Source organism: Aphis gossypii, chromosome 2 (genome assembly GCF_020184175.1).
Source record: "Aphis gossypii isolate Hap1 chromosome 2, ASM2018417v2, whole genome shotgun sequence".
Taxonomy (NCBI): domain Eukaryota; kingdom Metazoa; phylum Arthropoda; class Insecta; order Hemiptera; family Aphididae; genus Aphis; species Aphis gossypii.
The window spans coordinates 34,925,562-34,953,092 of record NC_065531.1 but is presented as its reverse complement, the minus strand read 5'-3'; the positions used below and the strand labels follow the sequence as shown (position 1 = coordinate 34,953,092).

Below are 27,531 nucleotides of genomic sequence, written 5' to 3'. Positions count from 1 at the left end.
TAAATACTACTAATGTGGTTATTGTCACATTTATAGCAGACGGATGTTCGATTATGCTCTTCTAAGAGAGAACACACGAATAATACCCTTTGTATCAAACATTCAAAATAAAATATATGCACATCATCTAAGGAAATGTTAAAGCAAAACAACTGCATTTGTGTTAGTCACACTCGTTAATCATAATACCTATTAAAAAAACAACCTTAGAACTCGAAAAATATCACGTGATTTAATGAAAATCAAACTTATTGCTATTTAATACTTGATTTTTATGAAAAAATGAAGTACATATTTTTCATTATAATGCAATGAATCATAATTAAAAATAATAATAACTTGAACATTTAGGTTTTTTTTAACATTTAAATGGGCTTAAATACAAAATATTTTTACGTGTACGCTGTACGGTGTACCGTCATTAATATTAACAATAATTGACTTCGACGAATTCTTAAACATCTAATATTAAGTTAGATTGAATTTCCGCTTCCCACCGTTAATCAATATCTGAAATAGGTAAATTACAACAAATATGGTGAACGAATTAAAGTTTTACTTAAGGTCAGAATTCACTATTCAGCTATACTAATATGAAGTGTTAGTATTCAACGTTCTAATTATGTCTATGACAATCATTAATGTTAAATTCCAAAAACACGTCCAATTCGAAATCAAATTACAACCTTCTTAAAGCACTCTTGCGGAAATTTAAAATCGATCAACAACGGTCCTGTGTTTTAAATTTAGATCTTTTTTGTTTTAACAACCATGAGGATTTCTAATGAATATTAGTAATTAAAAATTTATTTTATCAGCAAACTCTATACCAATCTATTTACTGAATAATGATAATGTAAATGTAATCATTTCTTAAACACTTACAACTATAACAGTATCATTTACTATAGATTTAGATCATATGTAATAATTCCATATTAATTAGTTACATTAATTTCTAGAACTTATATTTTGATACTAAAAATTATCTAAATATATTATTTATTTTTTCATATGGTAATAAATTTACAACTATATATACATATATATATCTAAATATTTTAGTATTTTATTTGAAAATTAAACAATTATATTGAAAATATTATACTATTAAATGAATTCCAAGAACTGTTTTTAAATTTTAAACCAATGTTTTATAGTTATATTCATCATAATACATTATTTTATAAATTATTCATTTTTTATCTTGCTTTTAAAGCAATATTAAAATGTGGTATTTATACCATATACTCGCTTATCGTTTTTTTTAGGTTGTTTTCTAGCATAGGTAATATATATATATACAAATTATTTTTAATAAATAATGCTATCGCATCATGCGAATTCTCTAAACAAATCGTTTTGACAGAATTTTTGTCGTGCGGATATAAACCATTATTATAAATTGTTCCAAAAAAATACTAATTATGCATTAAATAAATTTAAAAAAAAATTTTAACTGTTTAAAATTGTATTTATTGAAAACATTCATTGTGCTATATTGTGTCTGTATTAAAATAATTTTTTATTTACTTATATTTTACTTTATATGTTGAGTTTGTAATAATACTGTATAAGTAGTAATTATATAGTTTTAAAACCTTAAAATAATCGTAAAAGAGTTTTGATACAACTATATAAGTTCGGTAAGAACCACGCATGGTGTATGATCAATCGATAACACATAAATATAAAAAAATTACAAAATAGGTATTTGCTAATATTTCATAATTTTAAGTAAAATATATAAATATATTACAAAAATAACGTTAAGAATTTCTATTTAGGATTTTAAAAAGTGGCATTTAAAATCAGAAATATTTATTTTAAAGATTAAAATTAACAATAAAAGCTGTAATGTTTAAAACAAATTATATATATAATATGGTACAATACAGCTTTTAATCAGTATAGAAATCAATAAATATTAAGTTGGTTAATAAGTTAAATTTATAAACTATTTCATCAAAACATAATACAAAACCAAATTTTATAATGAATGTGATTCTTTAGTATCCATAACATTTTGTGCACATTTATTTTATAAATCCATAATAATATATATTTTTATATACTTAAAAATACGATATTTTATTATATAATAAATAAAAAATGTAGCTAATAAGTGAAATTAAAAACAAATGTATATTACTTACTTCTGTAAGAAAATGGTTGGATAAAAATATGATTAATTTAAAAATATAAAAGGTACTTTATTATTTCTTATTGTATCTTTGAATCAAAAGCTTTATAAAAATACCAATGAGTTTCTTCCAATATTCTTATAAATAATTTTATTTACGTAGTATATGTAATGTATACAACATCTTCTTTCAATCAACTTGTGAAGAATGTTTATTTCATTTATTTTTATCTTAAATATCATGCAATATTAGTATTTAATTATCATAAAAATATTAACGATTAAATTTTTTCATACCTAAATAATTTGGATACACCATTCATTATACTTTATAAATTAACATAAAAACTCTAATGAGTAAAAAAAAAAGTAAAATCAAATTAATATTATACACGTATTTTATCATGAACTCACGATATTGTGCATAGACATTGTAAGAAATACTGCATAATGTGTGACAAGCGTACGCGTTCTTTTGAGCATACGAATAAAAATAAATTTCGTAAAAATAAATTAATTGCTACAATATAACAGTCAGCATTTATATTATTTTGTCTATTTTATCAAGAAACAAAGATTTGTTTTCTTAATTTATTTTGTATTTTTTTTCTTTCATTTAACCGCTAGTGCACTCGATTAAATGAACAACAGGTCTCTTTGGAGAGGTAATATACCAGCCATGCCACCGAATTGTAGATACCTACAGAACACATAAACAGATGGCCTGGGGCATATCATTACTTTCAGAATTATACGGTATATTATACGCACTAAATACATTTTTGAAAATTGTATTTTCTTTATATTATTATTTATTAAAATATAAATTAAATTTAGAACTGTGTACACATTTTGCATTTTATATCATCTGATACTTTAAAAAGGAGCAATTACATTTATAAATATTTACACTTTATATAATTTTTCTTTCAAATTTTCGATTCATACACTTTACCTAAGCACCTAACAGGCTAACCGCTACGTTATTTTTTGGTTTAATTGTATTATCTTGGGAGCTACGTGTACTATTTTTAATACACTAAGTTTTTCCTATAAATTTTCATGTACCGTGATAAATTTGAACACTGAAGTCTTTGGCAATAAAAGTTATGTTTACCCAAAATGATATACGTTAATACAAATTAAATACAAAACAATATTTCGTAGCCTACCAGGCAAACAAATTTATTAATTTCGTTACAAAGACATAACTTATAATCACACATTAAACTAATATAAAAATATAATTATTCATAAAGTTTTAAATTTGTTGTGAGAAAGGCACATTTTCTTATTTTGTGTAAGCTTAAATAGTAAATTATCAATGTACCAAAAAAGGTACACATACAGTTAACCTGTTTTACACGAGCGTTAAAAATACTAAGTTCGCAAAGAATACTGATACTGTAAACTTCATTAAATTAACACTTCATCATCCATTAAACATTAAACGATTTTTTACTAAATTATTATTTATATTTATCTAGGAGCCTTTGAAAATATCATACTTTTCCAAAGATCTAGGTTCTTTGAAAAGAGTTGACATAATTTATCTTTTTGATTTTTATTTTCAGAATTATTTTGCATCATCTAATTGCTAGACTAATTTGATTTTTATTTATACACGTCATATTATTATTTTTATGTTTTGCTAGTATTTAACTGTTTAGAGAACAAGATTAATTATGATGTCATGACAGGTTATATTCATTATTAAAATACTATTTTTCTTTTATTAATTTCTCCGTCAAACGTAACATTTGGTACATATATAATATATATTTAATATTCGAAAATGTTTATTTCGATTTGATTAATTAATTTTTTTTTTTTTTTGTTAGCCATCTAAAAAGGCGTTTCACCTCATGTCTCCTATTGGTAGCAAAGAGAGGGTCTCGACTACCTCAATTAGCAAACGCACAGCGGGTCGGCTGAACCTCGTGTTTGAATCTGGTAGTCATTAATAATGACAGATTCTACATTGTTTTCATTTACCACACACCCGTCTAACATTAAAGTTTTAATGGTTTTTCATCACTACCCTGATTAATAAACACGAGAGTCCTGGCCAAAATACTTTTTGTCCACAACATATAATTTCAATTTATCCAATAAAACCCTAATGGATCGTTCTTATTATACAACAAAAAAAAGGTTGAAAAATTAAAACAAAATCATTGTGGAAAATACGTTGTAACCTCGTTGTGAAGGGATTACTTCATGGTGGTCGAATACAACAAACCTACTTCGGGTCAAACGAAATATATTGGTGAACACTATAATTTGAATTTATTGAAGAAAAACCAGAAATATTCAGCATCTAATTATTTATTTACATATAATAAACGAAGTAAACCTTTTTGTAGAATATAAAAGTGTGAATGATATTAGATTTAGTAACCAAGTATCAATAATTAACATAATAATTTAAACATTAATTGATGAATATAAATAATATAAAACCTAAATTAGAGCCTTTTAGTACACTAGAAGTTACTTGGAAATATCTTGAAATATTATAATAAGATATTTTTACAGCAGTTTAAATAGGACCATGATAACCAATTAAAAAATGTTCCATGAATGCTAAAAGTAGACATTTTATTAAAAAGTAAATTATGTTGAACTTTATTAAAAGCTCTCTAAAAAGTTGCATAAATTAAATCTAACTGTAAACTATCCGTTTAAGGATTTAAGTATTTTAGACTGATAAAGTAGAATACTAGTGGCAATTGACATATTATTAGGTTTGCAACCATAACGATTTTTACAAACAAGGGGAGAAACAATTATAGACAATTTTTTTAGATGTTATATTTTCTTCAAATATTTTGGGAATAATGGAGAATTTAATTATTTTTAAATGTTAATAATATTATTATGTCCAAGTACACTAATTTTATCAAAGTCTATTCACTATATTATACTTACAGTATATAACATGTATTCATACAAAATTTAAAATATCATGAAATAATATTATATTTTTTCGTTTATAAAAATATTTTTATTCAATACATGGACGTGAGTCGTATAACATAATTAAAAACGTCGTGAAACAAAATAAATTTATAATTGTTTGAAATTTTAATAATAGTAATTATAGAAAAATTTGAAACTGTTGTCTGATATAGAAGTATCGAATTAAATTTCATCTAGGTGGGTAATTGGCTTGGTACCTATTTAGTCTAAGACAAGGATTAATTGTTTGACGATCAGAAGTGTCATTTATTTTACATAAACACAACTCATAGTACTAGTAAGAGTACACTCTAGTCTAGACATAACCTAAGGTACCATGACCTCAAAATCTAAGTCTATAGTCAGAAGTCAATGAACTTTTCAATATGAATTTTATACATATTTTAAATTCATCTAGAATTAGTTAACACCAAATTAATTACATTACACAATAAAGCAATATAATTTTGGCTTAAAATCTCCTAGAGCAGCAGTTTTTAAACTGTAGTATGCAAAATACTACATGGTGGTACGCGAAACACCGCATAGTGGTAGAACGGAAAATTAAAAATAAATATTCGATTCTGATCTCATTGAAAATTTGTTGTATGAATTTATTAAAAACTAATAAATAAAAAAATTATTGTAGTATTTACAACCTTATTATTTAAAATTAATGAATTCAACTAAAAAGTTATTAAATCCTATTTTTAGTCATTAGTGGTACATGACTGATTAATAATACACCTAAGTGGTACGTCTCTCTCCTCATCATTTTCACCACAACTACGTCGTTGGAATTATTGTAATTAACAATTTATTTATTAATTAATAACTAGTTTATTCTAACTTTTTGATAATAATTACAATAATTACATTTTTATATCATAATATTTATAACAATTTAATTCTGCTATCATAGTACATGGTAATATTTGACTATTGAGAATCTTTGTACAAGTTTGTGCATGCATTGTCAAATTTATAAATAATAACTACTCCCAAATTAACTATTGTTAAAGTTGTATACATTTTAAATACCAATAAAAACTTTTTTCCAAACAAAACGTATGTTGTTAATGAAAAAAGAATTAGAACATGAATAATATAATATTATACTCGTGGTTGACATTTTGTATTGTACATACAAGTATAAAAAAAAATAACAATGAATGTTTAAAATGTCAACAAATATATATTTATACATAACGAAGTACAATTGAATCCGATGTACGTGTACGTTACAATTCATTTGAAATAATTTATTCATTATTTAGAAAATGATCGACCTTGTTCAATAATTTATCCCTTTTTATCGTCAAATTTTCCTAGAAAACTCATAAAATGTTTGTATGAATAATAATAGCTTTTTTCTTCTCTTTTATTTAAAAATATTATATTTTATCTGCATGCTAATTTTCATCATAAAAATAACAATCTATTTATCCATTAACTAGCCACAGTTTATTTAAAAAAAAAAAACATACACAAAAATAGATCAAAATGATGTGTAGAATCAAAAATACCTATTCATCATGCATAATGTCATAATATAATAATATAAACGCTACCTGACTAACAATGTCATCAGTATGTTGATGTATAAGTCTATAATTATATTGCTTATGACCAACATTAGTTGTAAAAATGTAAATAATATTTTAGTTAATACGATAATATTATATTCATAATCATTTTCAAATTCGTGATGTTTAAACAAATTATATCACAATAGGTATACACCGTTATATCCATTTTCAATCTATGTTACCTCTGAGTATTTAAGAAAAAAACCATATGGTGCTTTGTGGCCTATCAGTACAAATAACATACAAATATAAGTATATTATATATATATATATATATATATATGTACCTATATACGTATTTATATAACTAGTATAATTAATGTATAATGTATATGATATAAATTAAAAAAAAAATAATAATTATATAAATATATGTTAAGAGGATATTACACTGTCATTTTTTTGTATCAACAACCTAATTGCTGAAATAATATTTATACATAAAAAAATAATGCTAATATAAGGTAGACAATTTTTTAAGTATGAATATGATATGAATCTAAGGAAAAAATACCATAGTGACATTGATATTCGTTCAAAACAACGGGTTAGAGTTTATTTTAATTTTTACTAAGAAATCGATAACGTTTAAATTTAAAAAAAAACTTGTAAACCCTATCGGTTTACTACATTGATATAACTAGCTGAAATCAGTGGCTAAATACGTACACAGGTTATCATCTGTATAGAAATGCGAATATTAGAACACATTATTATAACAACGCCACAGCTTGGGACATTAACACAAACGATCCTTTATTATAATAACGATTATATCAGATTGAACGCGTCAATAGCTTACATGAACTCGTTTTTTTTAAATACAGCGTTTTAATAGACTGCATCCCATCATCAACGAGTGATGAACAGATAAAATGAAAAGATGAAACGTCTTTAGAGAAAAAAGCTATTTAACATTATACAAATTTTACACGTACCTGTAGTACGCGCTTGTAATTAATTTCAGTTCACTCCACTGTAGCTATCATTCATGTATAATAATCTACAATCTATAATGTATACTTTTACTCCAAAATATATAATTATCACAGAAATATAAATTATAACAATTAAATTATATATATATTTCAGATTTCCAAGCAATAGTTATAGTCATCCGATATTTTTTACTCTGTAAACTTTCAGTTTTCGAAACTTCACTGAACACTCATGAAATGTGAACTACGGATCTTTTTATCTAAAACACTATATCAAAGAAGTGAATTTAAAATTTATACTTGTGATATTGATATAGACAATAGGTCTCAGATTCACGAAAACTCATTCGGCATATACATCAGAACTAGCTAAACTTTTCTATTGAAATTAATATGTGTTTTTATTTTTTACGAAATTGTGTTAACGATCACAGTGTCATATTTTGTGCCCATACAACAGTATTTTATAAACAAGTCTTCATTCGGCCGGAAAATAAATTGTACACAAACGGAAGAAAAAAACACATATTATTATTTTCTTGCGTGTAAAAACTAGACTATACTTAAGGATTCAAGGAACGTACAACAATATAATGACTACAATAAAAACGCTCCACCGAGATAAGTATTTTCTTTCGTTTTTGTACCAAATATAAAACATATATAAACCTTTGTCTTCTTGCGCCCTTATTTTTGACTTCATCTAACCTAGTATGTCGTTCGAAAACTTTTACCGAAAAATTAATTTATACTGCTGTGGTTCCCTTAAGAACGTATGCAGTGTTCCTTTGTATATATGTTATATAACATATATATAATGTGTGTGTGTGCGCGTGTATGTTTTCTCCGACTTGGTTGCTATTTAACCTTTCCCTTTTTTCACGTGTTAACTCAAACATTGGCTTTCAAACCTCAAATCTCTCAGGACGAACAAAAACAATGATCCAGGGTGACGGCAATAATAATAAACGTTGATGGAAAAATCCCTCTGTCACTTTCGCACCGTAATTTGATTACTTGGCGGATTTTGAGCATCATACCCGCTGCAAGGGCTTAACGTTCATTTCTTATATTTATTAAAAACTTATACATTGCAGTATTCGTGGCGGATCGTCAATAACTATTCAAACAAACAATAGAGACCCATTAATACGTTACCCGTTGACATTATACCCAATCCATATACATTTCTTTATAAAATTTAGTGGCATAGCTTAATAGGCAGTTATCGAATTATCCAATTTGTCTTATATATTATATACATTTTCAAATGCAAACAATTAATATAAATCACCATAGTATAGCTAATACTTTGAAGGGTTTATGATAAATCTTCGTCCTAATTCTATTACCAAGACTGAGAATAACAAATCTTCTGTAAAGTAAACACATTTCGATGTTTAAGATTAATTTGTCATATTTTTTATTGTTTTTTAATCAATATTCTCGTTCAGGTTTTTGTGGGTGTTTAAAAATGTATCATAAATTAAAATAGAAAATTTAAATATTTATAATTTACAAATAATTAATAATTGCACTCTATGTACTCATACATTTTAAACGAGTCTAAATCATCAACATTTTAGATTAAAATGATCAACTTGTTATATTATTTAAATAGACATAAAGTGGTATTGGCATTTACTTTTAATTTACTTAATATCAAAGTGCTACATTCACCCACAAATAAGATATATTTTATAATATTTCATGATTTAGCTCGTGAAAGTCTTAGAAAAATATTCTAATTTAGATGTTGCTAAATTTTTCTAAGAACATTTTTCCATTTCTTATTATTGATAACATAGTTTTATATATTTATAATGAATAGTTATATTAAATTATACTTTTATTTTGTATACCAAATCAACAGAATATTATCATTAATATTTGTATTTTAAAAGTTCTGAAAATAAAAACTTAAAACTCAACTAACCACAAACAATATTATAAGACTTATTGTTTATGGATTTTGTTTTTCTCTTCTTATTTATAAAAAAAAATGCTCAAGCATGCGTTTAGAATTAAAATACTTAATATATTTATTATATATAAATACAAATATTATTAACTGTTTATTCGTTGAGTTAATTTTTGTTTAATTAATTAAACAAATTTTAAGTATTTTTTTTTCTATTTTTCATAAACAAAATATATAATATTGTTTACACGCAATTAAAATATATTACTATAAATATTATTAATATACTTAATATTGTATTGTACCAACAAACCAAATTAAAATATAATAATCGTACTAAACGTAACAATAATCAAAATAAACATTTTTCAAGATGAAAAACAACTACAACGTCTTTGATAACTGTTTTAATGATTTACTTTTTTTTTAAATCTTGTTACTGTCAATCAACAACGTCGTCGTCAATACAATTGTTGTGTGTGAGTGAAAGTTATTTTTTCCAAGCACACACTCTTATTTTATGCCCATAAATCTTTTTTACACTCAAAGTTCTATGTAAATATTTTATTTTATAGATGTTTTTTTATGTCAGTTTGCTGAAACTTAAGTAAGAACAATTTCAGACACCTGGATTTTCGTGTCCGTCACTCGTCATTAAGCTTTTATCACGGGCGTGTTTTATCACATAACCATTTTTTATTTTATTTATTGAATTTTCACTTTTGTACTAAATTCTCATATTATTTGGTCATAATTACAAACTAATTGAGAGGATATTTTTCTGTCAAATCGGTAAATAATATATTATTTATTTGAACTTAATAGAGATTTAACAATATCTAACTAACTACGTGTACAAGAAGTTGATTAGGTAGTGTTGCAAGCTGTATAGGATTATAAATGGATGTCAAAATCCATGAAATTAAAAAAAAATTCCATTTCCATTTTCTTAAAAAAAAAAATTCATATATATAGTAGGTATATCAGATGAATTCTTCAACAATAATTAATCTATTCCATCGATCACGTCCGAAAAAGTCGACTCTCACCATCAATTTAGACTACTCAGATTCAATTGCGTGTCAACCTGCTACAATTATATTATATATATATATATATACCAGAATGCTACTAACATATTTTTTTCTCTCCTACATCTTCTTCTTCTTCCCTCAATTATCTTCTTTGACTCTAGTATCGATTATACTGCAACATGGTACCGCCGATCTGATTATTATAAAAACTACAACGTTCGTGAAAAATTACGTAAAACATATACATTTAATATAGTCCTACGCGTACTCCCGTCGTGCGGAAACAATCGGGTTTTATGTGCAACCGGCAGTAGCCTGGCGCAAAAAAAATTACAGCTTATAGAATCTAATACTTAAAAGGAGAAAACGACGACGAAAAACTGTTAAGTCGGGCGAAAATGGTTCCGGCCGATTTTCGCAAGCCGTGAATGGGGACGACCGTTAAAAGCCATGTTTAATGTCCCGACTGTTGCCAGTAACAATCCCGTCGTTGGAAACAGTCCAATTTCTCTCTGTATCAGTGCGCTGGACATGGACACATCTAATAGTCTAATAGTCAACTGCAAGGACCCACATAATAATTATTATTTACTTGTTATTTTTTTTTCTATTTTATTTGTAAAAATCTATTACCACTTGTCTACTTGTTTAGTTGCAAGTGCTGTTTAAGGCATTGCTACTGATTTTAATGATAACTTTCTGTTCAATGAATCGAATCAAATGTTCGGTTATAATGAATTATCATATCGTCTTTTTAATTTAGTCGCATTCATATAAAATACGACAAAAATGTGATTATAATACTATCAACTCAAAAAGACGACCAATTTGTAAAAAATTATTAATTTGATAATTTGTAACATATAAGAGTCAACATTTTAACTTTTTAAATTCTATTAAAAAAAAAAAAATAGGTATTGCATCCGTTTATTTATTTTTACTTTTTAGTATCTGCTTATAGTTATAAATTATTTCATTAAATGTTCTGGTTTTGGGTCCAGTTTTTAAAAATATAAATTAAGATAAATTAAGATTAGGGTTTTGATTAAAATCAGCATTAAACGGTTCCAACATTTTTATCTTGTGTAGTTGAGTGTGAATGTATAATATTATTTTTGCATTTGTAAAAAATTTATTTTACCTAAGTTGTGTAATTTTATTTTATAATGAATAATTAATGACTGTCATAAATCGTGACAATGCTATTCACTATACTAAAATTATATGATGAAAACTTAACTATCGTATCATAATTTACTACAAAATGTATATCATTTGAGTTTAGAAGACAAATTATACTTTAAATATATTTTAGTATTTTCTGTTATAAAATCACATTCCTATAGTTAACAAAAATAAACATACAAATTTAAGAAAGAAAAGTCAATAAATCTGGCAATAAAATAAAGAAGATAAAAATATGACTTTTTTTATTTAAAATATATTGTTGAAAACTATACAAACATGTAATAAATTATTAAGTGACTTTAGCTGTGGTGAATATAACTTTGATATTACAAGACTTCATAACTACTCTTGTACTTTCAATTGGCATTTCTGTAATCTACGTAAATTACTCATTTATTTTTCTTTCAAAAAAACACCAAAAATTAAATTATAACTTAATAATTACAAATTTTACATTTAAATTTATACTTCCAATTTAAAACAAAAATTAGAAGTTAAGAATAGTAATGTACTTTCAAAATAAACAACAACAAAAAGTTAACATATTTCGTAGAAGATATTATTTATTTTTCAAATAAGCTCATTTCAATGTATATAACAATAGTGAAACATATTTTAACTTATTTTTATTTGAATAAATAAAAATAATATTTTAGTATTAGTTGAAATATACATCAAGTATAAACGTTTCTCATTTTAGATTTAGATTATTGTTAAACATTTAATTAACTAGCTACAAGATGACAAAATTCAAATAAAATCACTTTTATTAATTTATTGGATAATATATATTAAAACTATCATAATATTATATCCTACTAAATGTATATGTTATATTTTCGATTCTCAACCATTGAAAATCACAGATATCTAATGAAGATATTTAGAATATATTTAGAACTTAAGTTAAAATCGATAAATTGTGTACCCCTTATTTTTGTTTATGTCATCCAGTTAGGAAATACAAATTGAATTTTATCCCTAAAATAATAAAATAAAACAATCTAGTTTTCAGAACAACGCACGCTGAAAGGACAAATAAGTCTAAAGAACTTTGCCATGAATTTCTTCAAAAAATTCAGCAGTAGTTTGAACCTTCATAACGTCGACAGAAACGAATTGGCCGATTGGGCGATTACAATGCTCTCCACGTTTTTCACTGATTTAAAACTTCGACCCGGGCAAATCCTAAAAAAGGTTTACAAATTCAAAATGCCAGTGTAGTGTCTATATTTATGTAATATGATGTACCGGCGCGTGTGTGTGCGTGTTATGTATGGTCAATATTATGTTGTATTTAAAGCTTAAAAAAAGTAAATTTCAAATCTATCCATTTTGGCAAAATTCAGTATAGAAAAATATTCCTTGTTGGTATGTAAATTTATTGTATTCATGTTTTAAAATAAACTCGAGGTTAAACAACCATAAAAGATAATAGCTGAAAAAAATCACACAATAAATCCATGGAAATAACTATTGTATAATATAACCTAGAAAAGTCATCTCATTCTTTATTTTTACGATTGTCTTTATTTACTCATTTACGACTCGTGTTATTTTAATTGAATGCGTTTAGGATAATAGCCAAACAATTGTATCATAAGATATATTTGAAATTTGAGTAAATAAATTAAATCAAGTTCGGTTTAATTTATTTCTTAGTTTCGTTTCTACTTTAAAACTCTCGGTAGAGTCCAATATTCAAGATTTAAATAAAAAAACATATTATCATTCATGGATACATATACTTACTTTTATCTGTCTCAAACGTAAACGTCATCCACCAACTTTTATGTCCATTTTTTAAACGCTAGTGTATTTTTTTCAAAAGTTTTCTTCTGTCTAAAAAACATTGCTCACATTTATACGCAAACTCGCAATACAATGTGGCATTAAGTTTCTAAACCATGGTTCTGCTCCAAATCGAAAAAGAACTTAGGTATTCTTTGTTTTATTCACAATTCTGACAGCCTTGGTGGATCGTGAAATATGTTAAATTAAGTCACCAACACTCTACATACTACACGTACGGGTAAATATATAATTAATCCTTTTAACTCTCACTCAACACGATCATATTTTTGAAAATGACGCACCTAAGCATACGTGTATTCTGCGAACGCGATATAATGTATTCGTGCGTGCATTAATACATCCATCATTGTGGGTAGGTTCCATAATAAAGGTAAATACTCAGATTTAGCCATGATGGCTATGCCATGGGAATTGAAAGACCTTCAGATCACGATTCTGCAACTAGCAGATAATGTAATCAAATACTCACTACCTTTGCAAATAATACGTGTACTTATAATAAACCATCGATGATAATAATATAACCTAATATTTATACATATTGATATAAAGTCCTTTTTCGTATTTTTTTTTTTTTTATATAGTATGCCGCCTATTGGAGAGTGGCATACATGCTATATTTGGGCCATCAGACAGTCACTTGGCCAGTCACATAGTTTCCATTTGCGAGTCTGTCAGCATGCCTCTACTTCTGACTATAGCCGACCGCGTCACAGATTTGAACAGACGGCACTTCGTCACGGACATGTTTCCTGCACGTGAACACCTTGGACAAGCATTCAGGGACCTTATAAATTTCTTGAACTGGACAAAAATCGCTATCGTATACGACGACGAAGAAGGTAAAGAAAATTTAAGTTGTAATATAGTAGACACAGAGCGAGTGGGTGATGAACGTCAATTGCGAATTGACTACATGGATGTTATTGCTATTTCACGTCAAAATGTTGTAGGGAAAGAGTGTTACGTTTCGATTGTTGTTCTTTATTAAAAACACAGTTTGATTAACGACCTGGCAAAAAGGTTCGCTTTTATACGGTGTCCGATACGCTTCGGGGTTTTATTTTTCGAAACTAAAATTTAAACTGTCGATTAATGCGTTTTACTTATAGGTTTACTGCTGGTACAGAATCTAATGAAAATGTCAAAAATTGACTTTTATGTTCGGCAAGTGGATCAGCACACGCATAGGCAAGTGATGAGAGAAATTAAAGACAAACATATTTTCAACATTATCGTCGACGTTCACCCGCGAAACATAAATGGATTTTTCAGATCAGTGAGTACTAATAATAGTACCTATATTTATAAGATTATCGCATAATTTTAGACTGTCCATTACGAAGTTTTTATACATATTTAATTCGAAATTTTATTTTTAATTTTACTGTTATAAATAAATAGGGCTCTATTTAGATTCTAAGTGGATTCAAAACACAAACATGAGTTTTTTTTTATAAGTTTGTATATGTATTCACAATAAGTAGTCAATAAAATAGTTAAATTTTCAATTATTAGAAATATTTTAGATGAAAAATTGAATCCAGTTCTTTATATAGAAGATCAAAATTAAAAATAAGCAGTACTTTTTTATAATTTAGAAAAATTAAAATTTATAAAAAATGGAAAATTTTATCCAGTTGTTAACAAAATAAATTTTATTTTTTTTATGTTTTTCAATAACAAGTATATACTTCAAATATTCACTAAAAATGTATACTTTAATTTTTTCTTTTTACAATTATTACGCTAACACTATTGTTGAGCTATTTATCGTATAAGAAATGTTCGAGTATTTTTAGTTGTATTTCTATAAATAACAATTAAAATTATTCCCTGGATAGAAATACTTGAAAATGTAATACAAAGCTCCTAATAAGTTGTTGATTTCTCAATCAAAAAATATAAATAATCTATGTTCATCAAAAATCTATTAAATAATTATTCAATATACATTTTATGATCGAAATATACCAATAATTATTATTATTGATTATATTTTTAACGACTTTTTATGAAACCACTCAATTCATTTTTGAAATGATTTTAAAAATATGTGAACTATATAAATATAATGGAACTGTATTTAATCATTGCATTATATCATCAAAAAGGTCTATGTCAATTTAAAAACGTTATCATTTGAATTATTTTTCGAAATTGTTGTATACTTCTTAATACTTTCTTTTTGTCCATCATTGTGAACATTTTTTTCAGTATAAAAACAATAGCTTATGCTTTATTCTCAAATCACTTAAGCATACAACTTCAAATTGGCAGAATCGATTACCATTAACAGCTGCTCTTCGTACACATTCGATGAAATCCCATTTTCAAATTCGTAAGATTTTCAATGCACTCACATTGAACATCTTAAACTAACTATTTTTAATATAAATCAAAAATTCAACCAGTTAATTATACTCATTTTTTCTTATGTAAAAACTTATACATGAACTTTAAAAACTTAACAATTAATTATTTTTAAAAGTAATGATTGTACGCAATATTCGGATGAATGAAATGAATAATTCAATGGGGTTCCATAGCTCTTTAAATTAATATTTAGATTATTATTTTATTGTGCTCAAATTATATTAGACAAAAATGTTAATAACGATTTAAAAATTAGGTATAAATTTTTATTTATCATCTATTCATCCATGTATCTCATGGTTAAATATATAGATCACAAATATAAATTTAAAAACCCAAATATATACTTTTAAATATATTTTTGTATATACTTTTTATGATAAAATACAAAAACGTTTAGTTAATCATTCTCGATTTATTCTTGTTGCATGATAACAAAATAATACTTCTTATTTAACCATTTTTAAAAACGATTCAGTGGTCTGTTATTTACAGAGACTGTTTTGTTTAAAAGAAGACATGTTTATCTGATGCTAAACAAAGAACTATAATAAATCTATCAATTGTTTAGACAGTGTAATCATTGTTTGGTTCTTACAGTAGAACACAAATACTTACGTCTGTATACTTTGAAATACGATTAAAACTATTCAAAACAGTTTATGAAATAAAAAGATTCGAAATATTTCCTGTTCCATTATTTTCCGAATGAATAACAAATATTTTCAGTACCTGTGCTTTAATTCAAAACAAAATATTTTAAATAAATCCCTATTAAGATTATTTTTTTATTAATTTATTATTTATTATAATTTAGTGCATACCTAGTTATCGTACTAAATATGCATTGCAAGTAAATTAAAAATACTTGTTTTTAATAAATATTTACTAAATATTTTATTATAAGTTCATTTAATTTTAATTTTATTATAATTTTAAATAGTTTAAATGTTATTTGAATAATATAAAATAAATTGATATTATGACCCAATAAAAAGATTGAATTCCGATATCAAAGATTGTATTTTAAAATAAATGTGAAATTTTGTCTTTATTCAAATTAAATTGTTTAATGGTTATTCGACATATACATTGATGGTTGTCATATATGCCATAGTGGCAAAGTATAATACAATCATGTATATGAAATGAATAAAAAAAATCGTTGTAAGAAGAATTTATTTTTTACCAAAAATGTCAAGGACCAGTGGTAGTTACACGTATTTTCAATGAATATACCAATAAATAGCATATTTACTTTAATAACTTGTGTACTGCTTACCATTTGAATCGAAAGTTGAACGTGTGATTTAAACTTTTCATCAGTTTTTTATTCCTCATATTACAATCCAGCTATTTTAATGGCGTTATATTCTTTAAAACAACTTCTATACAATGCAAACAGTTACAGTCTATTTAAAATACAGATATTTCTCAAGAATTAATTCTCCAAAATATACAATTTATATACATGTACACTGTACAGTGTTTAGTGTAAACTAAGTACACATTACATAGTATGCTTATTATAGCAGTTTCAAAAATAAATTATACGAGTACATACGTACTGTATACTACTGCTTTTGTGTTACAGTACCTAACTCAATGTTTTGACAATATTTCAAAAGTAATTTTTCACAACTTAACTATTATCAAAATAGATTAATTATCTGATCTCTTTTCACCATATATTGTTTTAATGTAATAATTGTTGAACTCTGCAAGCAGTGAAAAAATAATGTTTCTATAAAAATGTCCAAATAAGTATAAGACATTATACTTCAATTCACCCCAATAAAAAAAAAAATTGCTCTGTAGTATAAATGTAAAATAATATATACTTGATGAGTTTTTAACAATATTAATTACTAATTATCAAGTTCTTAAATACCTTGTGGACTAGCTGGTAGGAATAACATTTTTATACCTATCGTTTATTTTTTTTTTTGTTTTTGATAATTTATAAAGATATTGCGCTTACATTTATTCTAAAACTAGAGATGGATTTTAGCTGAATGTAAAAATATATGTAATATATACATACTTATGTTCATTTTTACCATTCAAAATGTTCGTCAAGTGTATGCGTAAATATTATAAAATCATAAATAACCATTGTAAAATATAAAGGACAATAGAATAGTAGCTGTTCTCTATGATATATGTGGCTCTACATAACTACGAATAGATAATACATTTTTGAAATAAGTTTGCTTCGTTTATTACAATAAATTATCATCAACCTAACCAATTATAATTGGCAATAAACATAATTTTTGCACGGGACCATGTTAAATAAATAAATAAATAAATATAGTATATTTAACTTATTTTAATAGTTTTATATTTTTTCTCGTTTTTGTACATATATCAAGAAAAATAGTATATTTTTTTACTATTAAATTAATAGTGTTTATATAATTCGTAAATCAAAAATAACAAATTTTACTAAACATTTTAACGGTCTGAAAATGTCTGTATCTTAAATAAAACCAAGAACGATATGAAAAATGAATTAAGAAATATTAAATTTAATAGTATAATTTTTGCTAACATTTGAATAATAAACATGAGTTGACAGAAATTTTCAAGAGTTATACAAGATGATCTTAAATCGTTATAGAATGCCTTGAAAATTAAGTAAATTCATATGTAAATTTCTTACACGAACTGCCGATTACCACTTTTACATTTTTAACATTAAACACTTTAACTAGCTGTTCGTTAGAAAATATTTGTTATGTATTTTTGCTATTAAAAATATATTTATAAAAACTCATAACGTTGACTTATTGACTCGAAAATAAACTTTTTGAAAAAATATCCGTTATTGGTACATAAATTTATTTTTCAAATATTTTTTAACAACAAAGCACATCAGCTGAGTGTAAACTTGTCCTGTTGTAATGTCTATGTTTTACCTTTAAAACAAAAATAAAAAAAACTTTCTTTGTTCGAAATTTTATTTTAGCATTTTTCTACGTCTCTTTTTTAACTTTTGATATTAACCGCTTTCCTATCGTTGAACTTTAATGCACCCAAATTGGTATAAATCTAAAAAATTACCGTATCCCTGCTGCTAAATAAACTGACGACTTTTAATTAAAAACTCAATGTCACCGACAGCGAACAAACTGATTATTAAGTTGCGACGGGAAACACTTCTATAATAGAAGTCGATTGGTTTATCGTATTAACTGTTTAAAATCTAATTATCGGTATATCTCGATCGTCGTATCAATAAATTGTACAATGTCATATTATAAATTAACTTTTAGACTTAGAACATAATATTTATATTGTACTCGCTCCATTCAATCAATTAATATGTGACCATTTAAATCAATGTCAAGTTGAATATAATTGTGACTTACCATTATGTGCAGAGGGGTAGTATAAAGTATGTACCTATAGTCAACGCCGTACCTACTACAGAGAACCACCAATTAAAAACATTTTCATGCCTTAAAATAAATATAACAGTACCTAACAATTAATTATTAACAAACAAATTAATTTTACTTTCAACACTATTAAATATTCTTGCCCTGGGTCTCAGGTGTTAAAAATAATAAAATCTGAAAGTAATACAAAATTAACGATTTAATTAATCCACAAGCTTTTAGTCAACGGGATGTAATGTTATCCGTCATCTAAGTATTAATACGAATTTTCGTAAATTTTTAACTATGTGTTCAAAAATCAAGTTATTTTATTATTTGTACACAATCTACGCTACCATGTTAAAACATTATGTTTTAGATTTTCCAATCTCTTATTCGCATATAATTATTTACAGATAAGTACATAATACGTCCAATGTCCATAGTATTTTTTTGTGAATTGTGTTAAAGTAATTTGCTTTTAAAACAACCAAATCATTAAACTTTATATAAATATACTTTGCTGTAATTCATAATTTGCTATATAGTATTGATGGCATTTTTTAAACAATGTTGTTGAAATTAACTTTTTTTGTTGTATAATAAATTTATTTTTCCATAAGGCTTAGGATTAAAAATTGCATACTATTGCGTTTTTGGAAAATTTATAAATTATATTGAACTTTGGTTAACTGAATGGAGCATCATTTGGTCTAAGATCGATTAAGAATGATCAGTTACCAAGCGAACTAAACATTTCAGTAAACAAAGCTATTTTTAAATAATTTTAACCATACAATTTACATTTATTTTTAGTTAATGTAAAGGTTCTATCTGTAGATGTTTTTTTCTAATTCGTAAAATTAAATTTTAGAATTATCTTAATGATTTTTTATGTTTTTTTTTTAATTACAATGTATATTAATATATAAAAAAAAAATAATTAATTTTACATCTAACCTAACTTGAATCAGCTTTTCATAAAAAATAAATGTGTAAAGTTTTGAATTCCAAACTTTTCTTAAAATTAGATGGATTTTTTTCAAAACCAAAGATTATACATGTCATACATTCTGTATATATTCTGATAATAAATAAAATGATTTTTTAAAAACAATAAAACAACAACTATTATATTATAACCTAAGATAATATTATCAAGAAAAGATTAAAGAATAACCTATATTTCGTGTTTTGAGGGATCCAATTAAAATAATCTCAGTGTATAGAACATTGTATAATAATATTATATATATAATTACAAAACGTTATAATTACATGATTAAGAAGAGGATAATAGGTACAATTTTAGAGATACTAAAACTTTACTTTAAATATTATTTTATTTCTATATTTAATCGGGGAAGATCTTAATTCACTTGTTCAAAATGTTTCACAGACATTTACTAATATAATAATAAATAACAAATATTATAGCTAAAACTGTGATGTCTGACATTCTCGTCTGAAATCTAAAAATGATAAGCTGATAATTACTCAACCAATTTGTATCGTTTTAATTTTTTTTTATCTTATTTAACCCATAATATAGTATGCAATAAATAATATAATGATCTAGGTACAACTTTTAATATATATTTTTTATTTCTCAAATTACAATTTTTTTTTCGTCAAATTAGAGTAAATGTTAGTACATTCATGGAAGTAATATATTTAAAGAGTTCATAAATCATGAGTTTGTTTTGTTTTATTTACTTTAAATATTTGATCAACATTATGTTAACTTCGGAACTTTAATGGGAATGAAGTGTGTAACAATATTAATTATCGTTAAAAAAGTAAGATATTAAATAAGCCATAATATAAAAAAAATTATGTATTCCAAATCATCAAAAACGTATATAGGTTGACATCGCATGCATGTAATCTAAATATCCATACATTATTTTTGTTAACCCAGTTAAATAATTATCTTCTGTAATTAGCGAATAAATTTCAAACGACTTAAAATGTAGGAGGAATTCTAGAGAGCAGTGGTTGTCAACACAGTATTTGTGATTTATTCCATGACACATTTAACGCGACTACTGCAAAACAACAGACATAACTCCGACCACTTCTCTCTAAAGAAAATAATAATTAATTGGTCAGACGACTCCAGTAGATATATAGGACCGTATTATCGTGCACACTACTGCAGTGACGTAGAAATAAACAAAGTTACACGTTCAATTATCAAAAGCACTATACACTCTAACCTTAATAAAACTTAAAGAATATAGTTTTTTCCAAAGTAATAGGATGAACACAAAGATTCATAATGTTAGTACAATGTGTATTTTACTAAAACTGTACTATTTTAAATTATAGATATGTTTAAAATAAAAATAAAAGTAGCACCACAAGTATTATTAATTGATAAATTAAAATATTTAAGTAAATACAGTGATAAATAAGGTTAACCAATTTATTCGAAATACATTCAAACAAAATTCAATACAAAAAAATAATATATTAAGCTCATGAATTATTAATTCATAACTTTTTCAATGAAAAATGTCTCAAACTGTGAGTTGTGACAATTGAATACTGTTATAACTGTAAAAAAAAATTAGTTCTAGAAGTTCTTGATAAAAACAACAATTTTTAATATGTTTTTTAGTAGGTATGTCATTGAAAACTAAACATCGATGTAGAGAGATATTTATTTTCTATTCACCCTTAATCAATGAACTTTTATAATTAAAGATTTTATAATTTTAAGATCCAGTGATAAAATATTATATCTACACAAAATGTTTTCTAGTTCTTGTTTTTAGATTATATTATTTTACTTATACATTAATTAAATAAATACAAAATGATATGGAAACAACACTTTTAAAAAAAAATTTTGTTTAATATATTATACTTGTATTCAAAATCAGTTGTAATATAGAAAGTGAGTATAAATATTACTTATAAGTTTTAAGAAATAGGCACAGTGGTAACTCTAGGATTTTATAGTAAACCTAGTAAACCGAGGTATTAAATTTTTCAAAACAATACTAACAATACATAATATTTATGAAAAAAAAATACTTATGTTATTAATTATTATATAAATGATATACTTATATATAATTAATTACAATTTACAATAAGTGTACGTATTTATTAATATTAATGTAAAAGTATTTGTATACAAAAAAAAAAATTTATCAAAGATATTAATAAATTATAAACAAAATTGTAAGCCCATAGAATATTGTTCAACAAAAAACAAACCTATTACGTTATTTATTAAGTTTTATTACATTTTATACATTAATTTCACAATTAATATTTAATAATTCTATCACATTTAAACGATTTTTTTCCATATTTGTTCTCAAATACGATTTAATTTTTTATTTTAATGGAAAAATATCTCTTACTTGTAAATATTACAACTGGTAAATGGTAATACTTCTATAAATAGTTGTATTTGACGTGTGTTAAATGGAAAAATTCATTTCCGGTCTCTTTAAATGCTTCCATACCTATGCTGATTTTTTCTGTTTATTTAACCCAATATAACTTAAAAATATTTTTTTTATAAATTCTTTAACAAAATAAAGTTTTTATTTTTTGTTACTCTTAAGTTATACGTCACAGCTATCAAAAATGGGCTACTTTATTAGCTTAAATGTGCTATGGTAATATGAGGGAGTCTCTTTACATCCCTTTCCTTAAATCTATCATTGCTAGTAGATAAATTCTTAAACTCAAAAAATTAAGTTCTAATCTAAAACTAAAGTGGTAAATTGAATCCACATATAAAAATGACAGAGTGATACTTGAAACAAACAATAATAATTAATATTTTTCGCAAATACGCTATTATAAATTAGGTTCTAAACGTACACGAGTTAAAGAATTTTAAACACCTAAAATTGTATTAGAATTTGACATCTATCTTTAAAAAATTATGTTTACTATTGGTCTTCAAATTGTACAATCAAAATTATTATACTACATGATTCAAAATAATTAATTATGACATCCATTTTACCACACAAAATATCTACAAATCGGTTACCTATACTATATTTGATCGTTAATTAAGATTATATATTATATACATATTACACTTACATATAAATTATACGTACAGCAATTTTAGTACAACAACTATATGAATAAAAGGTTATAATAAAAATGTCTGGACTAGAACAATTTGTGCCCTAAGGCTATGATCAATATATCAACACAACAACATTACCTGTAGATTAAAATCAGTTCATGCACTGTTATTCTAATATATGTATGATCGATAGATTAAAAGTTTTTATCATACTTAATAAAGTATGTTTTTATGACACTGCAGTATGTGCAATGATTTATTTTATATTTATTATAACAATATACTGAAATATTGGAATATTACTAGCTTGAGTGTTTACCGAAATTTAATATTTAAAGTTATTTCTACGTCATAAATGTTTAATTTTAATATTATTTTCTGAATTTTGAACTTTAAAACTGTTAATGAACAAAATTTACCAATCAATAAATGGTAGACGTCCATCAACAATATTATACTGTCTTAAACCAACCTAGGTTTCAAATGGAACACATTTTGTCCCGTTTTTAGAAAATAGTTTTACTTCAATCTTGTTATCTTCATACTAAAATCTGTAAAAAATACAAATGTAGACGAAACAAATACAAAACAATATTTTTTCAGTTTAATATCAAATAATCGAGACAAATCAAATTTAATAGTTATAAACAACAGTATCAGTACTTAAGAATACAATATTATATAATGGACCTTTTATAATATCTACACATAGTGTACCTAATAATGAACCCCCACTATCATCATCTTTTCAAAAAATAATTTCTTATTTAACAGTCAAAAATAATCTATATAATATCTTTAAAAATATAAAAAATAATAGTATAAATTGCGAAGAAAAAGATTTATCTAATTTGTTTTATTTGTATATATAGTTTAATTATAGACATGGTAGGTATAATATTATAATAATCAATTTAAATAGGGTGCATACTCAAACGTTTATTTTTGTGACTGTTTAGTTCGTTCAAAATAAACGGTATTTGCTTAATCATACGTGATATCGATAGTAAATTTCTAACATTCCGTATAGATATTAAACATCATGACGATATGTAGTTCCATAGATATTTGATTTTATTTTACAACATCGTAAATTATAAAATTTAGTACGTATTTCGTGAAACAATAACATAATTCCAGATCACCAAGCCACATTAACGATACAAACATAGAAAGGCGTTTGAAAAACAAATTCCGGACCGAATAACGATGTAAAAAATAATTGTTATTATCAAAACGACGTAAACTATTTCTGCACGTATAAACGCTATCTAGATTCAAATACAATACCACAATAATACTATTTTAGTCTGTGCGGTATTTTTCGAGAAGAGACAAACGGGACCACCGTCGGCCTTCGGCCTCAAATTATCGCAATAAACACTTCCGTTAATGCGCTTCGCGGCTCTGTTATTGTTGCTCTGTCGCTGTGAAGAAAATATTCGACAATCGTCGATTACAACCGAGCACGCGTGCTCGCAAAATCTCAAAGGATCAAAGGGACGACGTGACAGCCTCGTAAATCGCCGATGTCATGTCGGTTCCGCGTGTTTTATCGACGGTTGCAACGTCACGGAAAAAAAAAGATTTATTTTCGGTTTTCGTTTCGCCGCGTGCCAAACATTTCGATATTTTTTTAAACGTGTCGTCCAAACAAAAGGTCCGTCTCATAGGTAAGCACTTGTGTGTGTGTGTGCGGGTGCATATTATACGACAACGCGAAATATATTATATACATACGTGTGTATAATGTAGCCCCAGCACAGAAAGACAACGATAAACAGAAGCTCCGGGAATCCACGCGCGGTGTATACACTAAATACACATAGAGCTTATACATATAGCGATGCCCCCAAACAACCTTTCTGCCACCCTCCGCTTGCTGAACACACAGCCTTCCACCCTTGGATGATAATAATAACCATTATTGCCGGTATACGCACGCGTGTGTGTGCGTGCGCAGGCGTGAACGTATAACTCCCGCTGCTTCGAAGAGCACGCTTAGGGGTCGTCGTTTTACAGAAGCTACAATATAGTTCCACGACGGTTCTTCGTACAGTCTTCTTAGTCGCCGTCGCCGTCGTCTTGGTCGCCGCGATTGTTGAGAGATATACAGAGAGACAAGGAAAAGGACATGTATATATGAATATATACAAAGACGGAGAGATAGAGAGAGAGAAAAGCACAAGCAGTATATCACGTTTTATTGTTATTGTACTTTGTCCGTCCTTTCCTGGCTTTATAATATGTATATACATATATGTGTGTGTGTGTGTGTGTGTGTGTGTGTGTGTATGTTTATCGGCGATTACACGGCGCCGCTACTCCATAATTCCTCGAGTTCGACGTATTCGATCCCCAAACTTCTAGTCGCGCATACGCTCCAATACTATTATCGCCCATCGTTGTATAAGCAGCGTGTGTATATTATGTTATTTAAGCACCGATATATTATTATTAAATTATACAGCACCTACCTATATTAAAGTACCTAATAGTATTCGTAAAATATGAATTAATAATATATTGTTATATTATAGTTTGTGAACATCTTCACTGCGATAGTCGCTTACGTGTGACTACTGAGTGATATTTACAACTTATATTAGGTATCTATAGTAAAAACTCATTGAAAAAAATAATACCTAGCCCTCTTCAAAACAAATCATGAGGATAAACAACAACATTAACTACACATGGAACCCTCAAACGGTCTCCGTGGAACACAGTTTAAGAAACACTGTTCTAAATAATACATTTCGTACCGATTGTTCGCATTTCTATTATGTATAATAAAATTATACGACATGTTTAAGACCACTGACACTCAGTCATAAAACATGCAAATTAATACAGACGGTATGATAATAACCAGATTAGTACTAAAAGTATCTTTAGTATTTGTCTAGAAAATAATTTTAAATTACAACATAAAAAATGTGTACGAACGAATCTATTATTTTACAATGTTCTGTTAAAAACTATACATGTATATTTATTCGTAGAATATCTTAATCATTTCCCTTCAGTTTGACTAGCAAATTAATTTTAGTTGAAATATAATATTTTTTATTCACCCCTATAAACAAAACATTGAATTATATTTGTATATTAGATTATATGTACCAAGTATTTCAGTGAAAAAAACAGGTATTGCATTTATTTATTTTTTTGCGGTTTGCCTAAAACATTTTAATTTGTATATTATTCAGAGATATTTAATATTTACTTTTCTTTCTTTTTTTCTTTCTTTTTTTTTTTATTAATAAAATTTTAACATAATATTATAATATCTTGACGAGTGTGAATTATTTTTCATGTATACGATGATTAAAAGCATCAAACAAAAGTAAAATAACTAAAATGGTTGATTATCTAATTGTACAATGTTTTTTTTTTTTTTTTTTAATAAATTAATTAAAATTCTTACACTAAACAGTAAGTACCATTTTTTTGATTTTCTTTAATAAGTTATTATTTTCGTCGTGACTAAAACACAAGAATGCAATACCTAAAAAAGAAAAACGATTTTCCATGATTATATAAATATTTTTTTCATTACTCATCAACCACAGTGGTATCAACATCAATATATGTAAATTGCATGTAACGCTAGCTTAACATTTTACTTCTTTTTTTTTTTTTGTTTATCCACATTCTATAACTATGTATTATATTCTACAAAGTGGATGTTTTAAATATTTTTATTTCTGATTTAAAGACGGTGAAATATATTAGGTAATCTAAATTTATTCGTATTTCCAGAAATTTCCGGCAACTGTTTAGTATGTATTTTATTTTTTAAATATATATTCTATAATTTTTTCTGATATTTCTAACTTAACTAGCTTTGTATACTTAATGTTTATACACATAATTTGTTCACCTAATATTATTTTCTATAATTCAAATTATATACGCGTTTCTTAGAACTAGACACACGGATCATACATAATACGAGACGTATATTAGAATTAAATCGAAACACAATCCCTAATGTGTTATCTGGATATATGTATATTGTATGTAATCATTAGGTACATAATAATTAATTAAATAATAGAGCATTATTTAAATTCTAGATGGCAATGTCACAAAGAGTATATAATTTGCATGA

At 25.6% G+C, this 27,531-nt stretch overlaps 1 protein-coding gene across 1 annotated transcript in view; it reads left to right on the top strand.

Moving 5' to 3' along the window:
• LOC114125368 (glutamate receptor ionotropic, kainate 2-like) overlaps positions 1–27,531 on the top strand; it is a 142,990-nt gene that overhangs the window by 90,757 nt on the left and 24,702 nt on the right. Inside the window, exons 3-4 of the mRNA XM_027988984.2 lie at positions 14,174–14,431; positions 14,702–14,868. Of these exons, the coding sequence (XP_027844785.2) occupies positions 14,174–14,431; positions 14,702–14,868 (425 nt within the window). The remainder of the gene's footprint in view (positions 1–14,173; positions 14,432–14,701; positions 14,869–27,531) is intronic.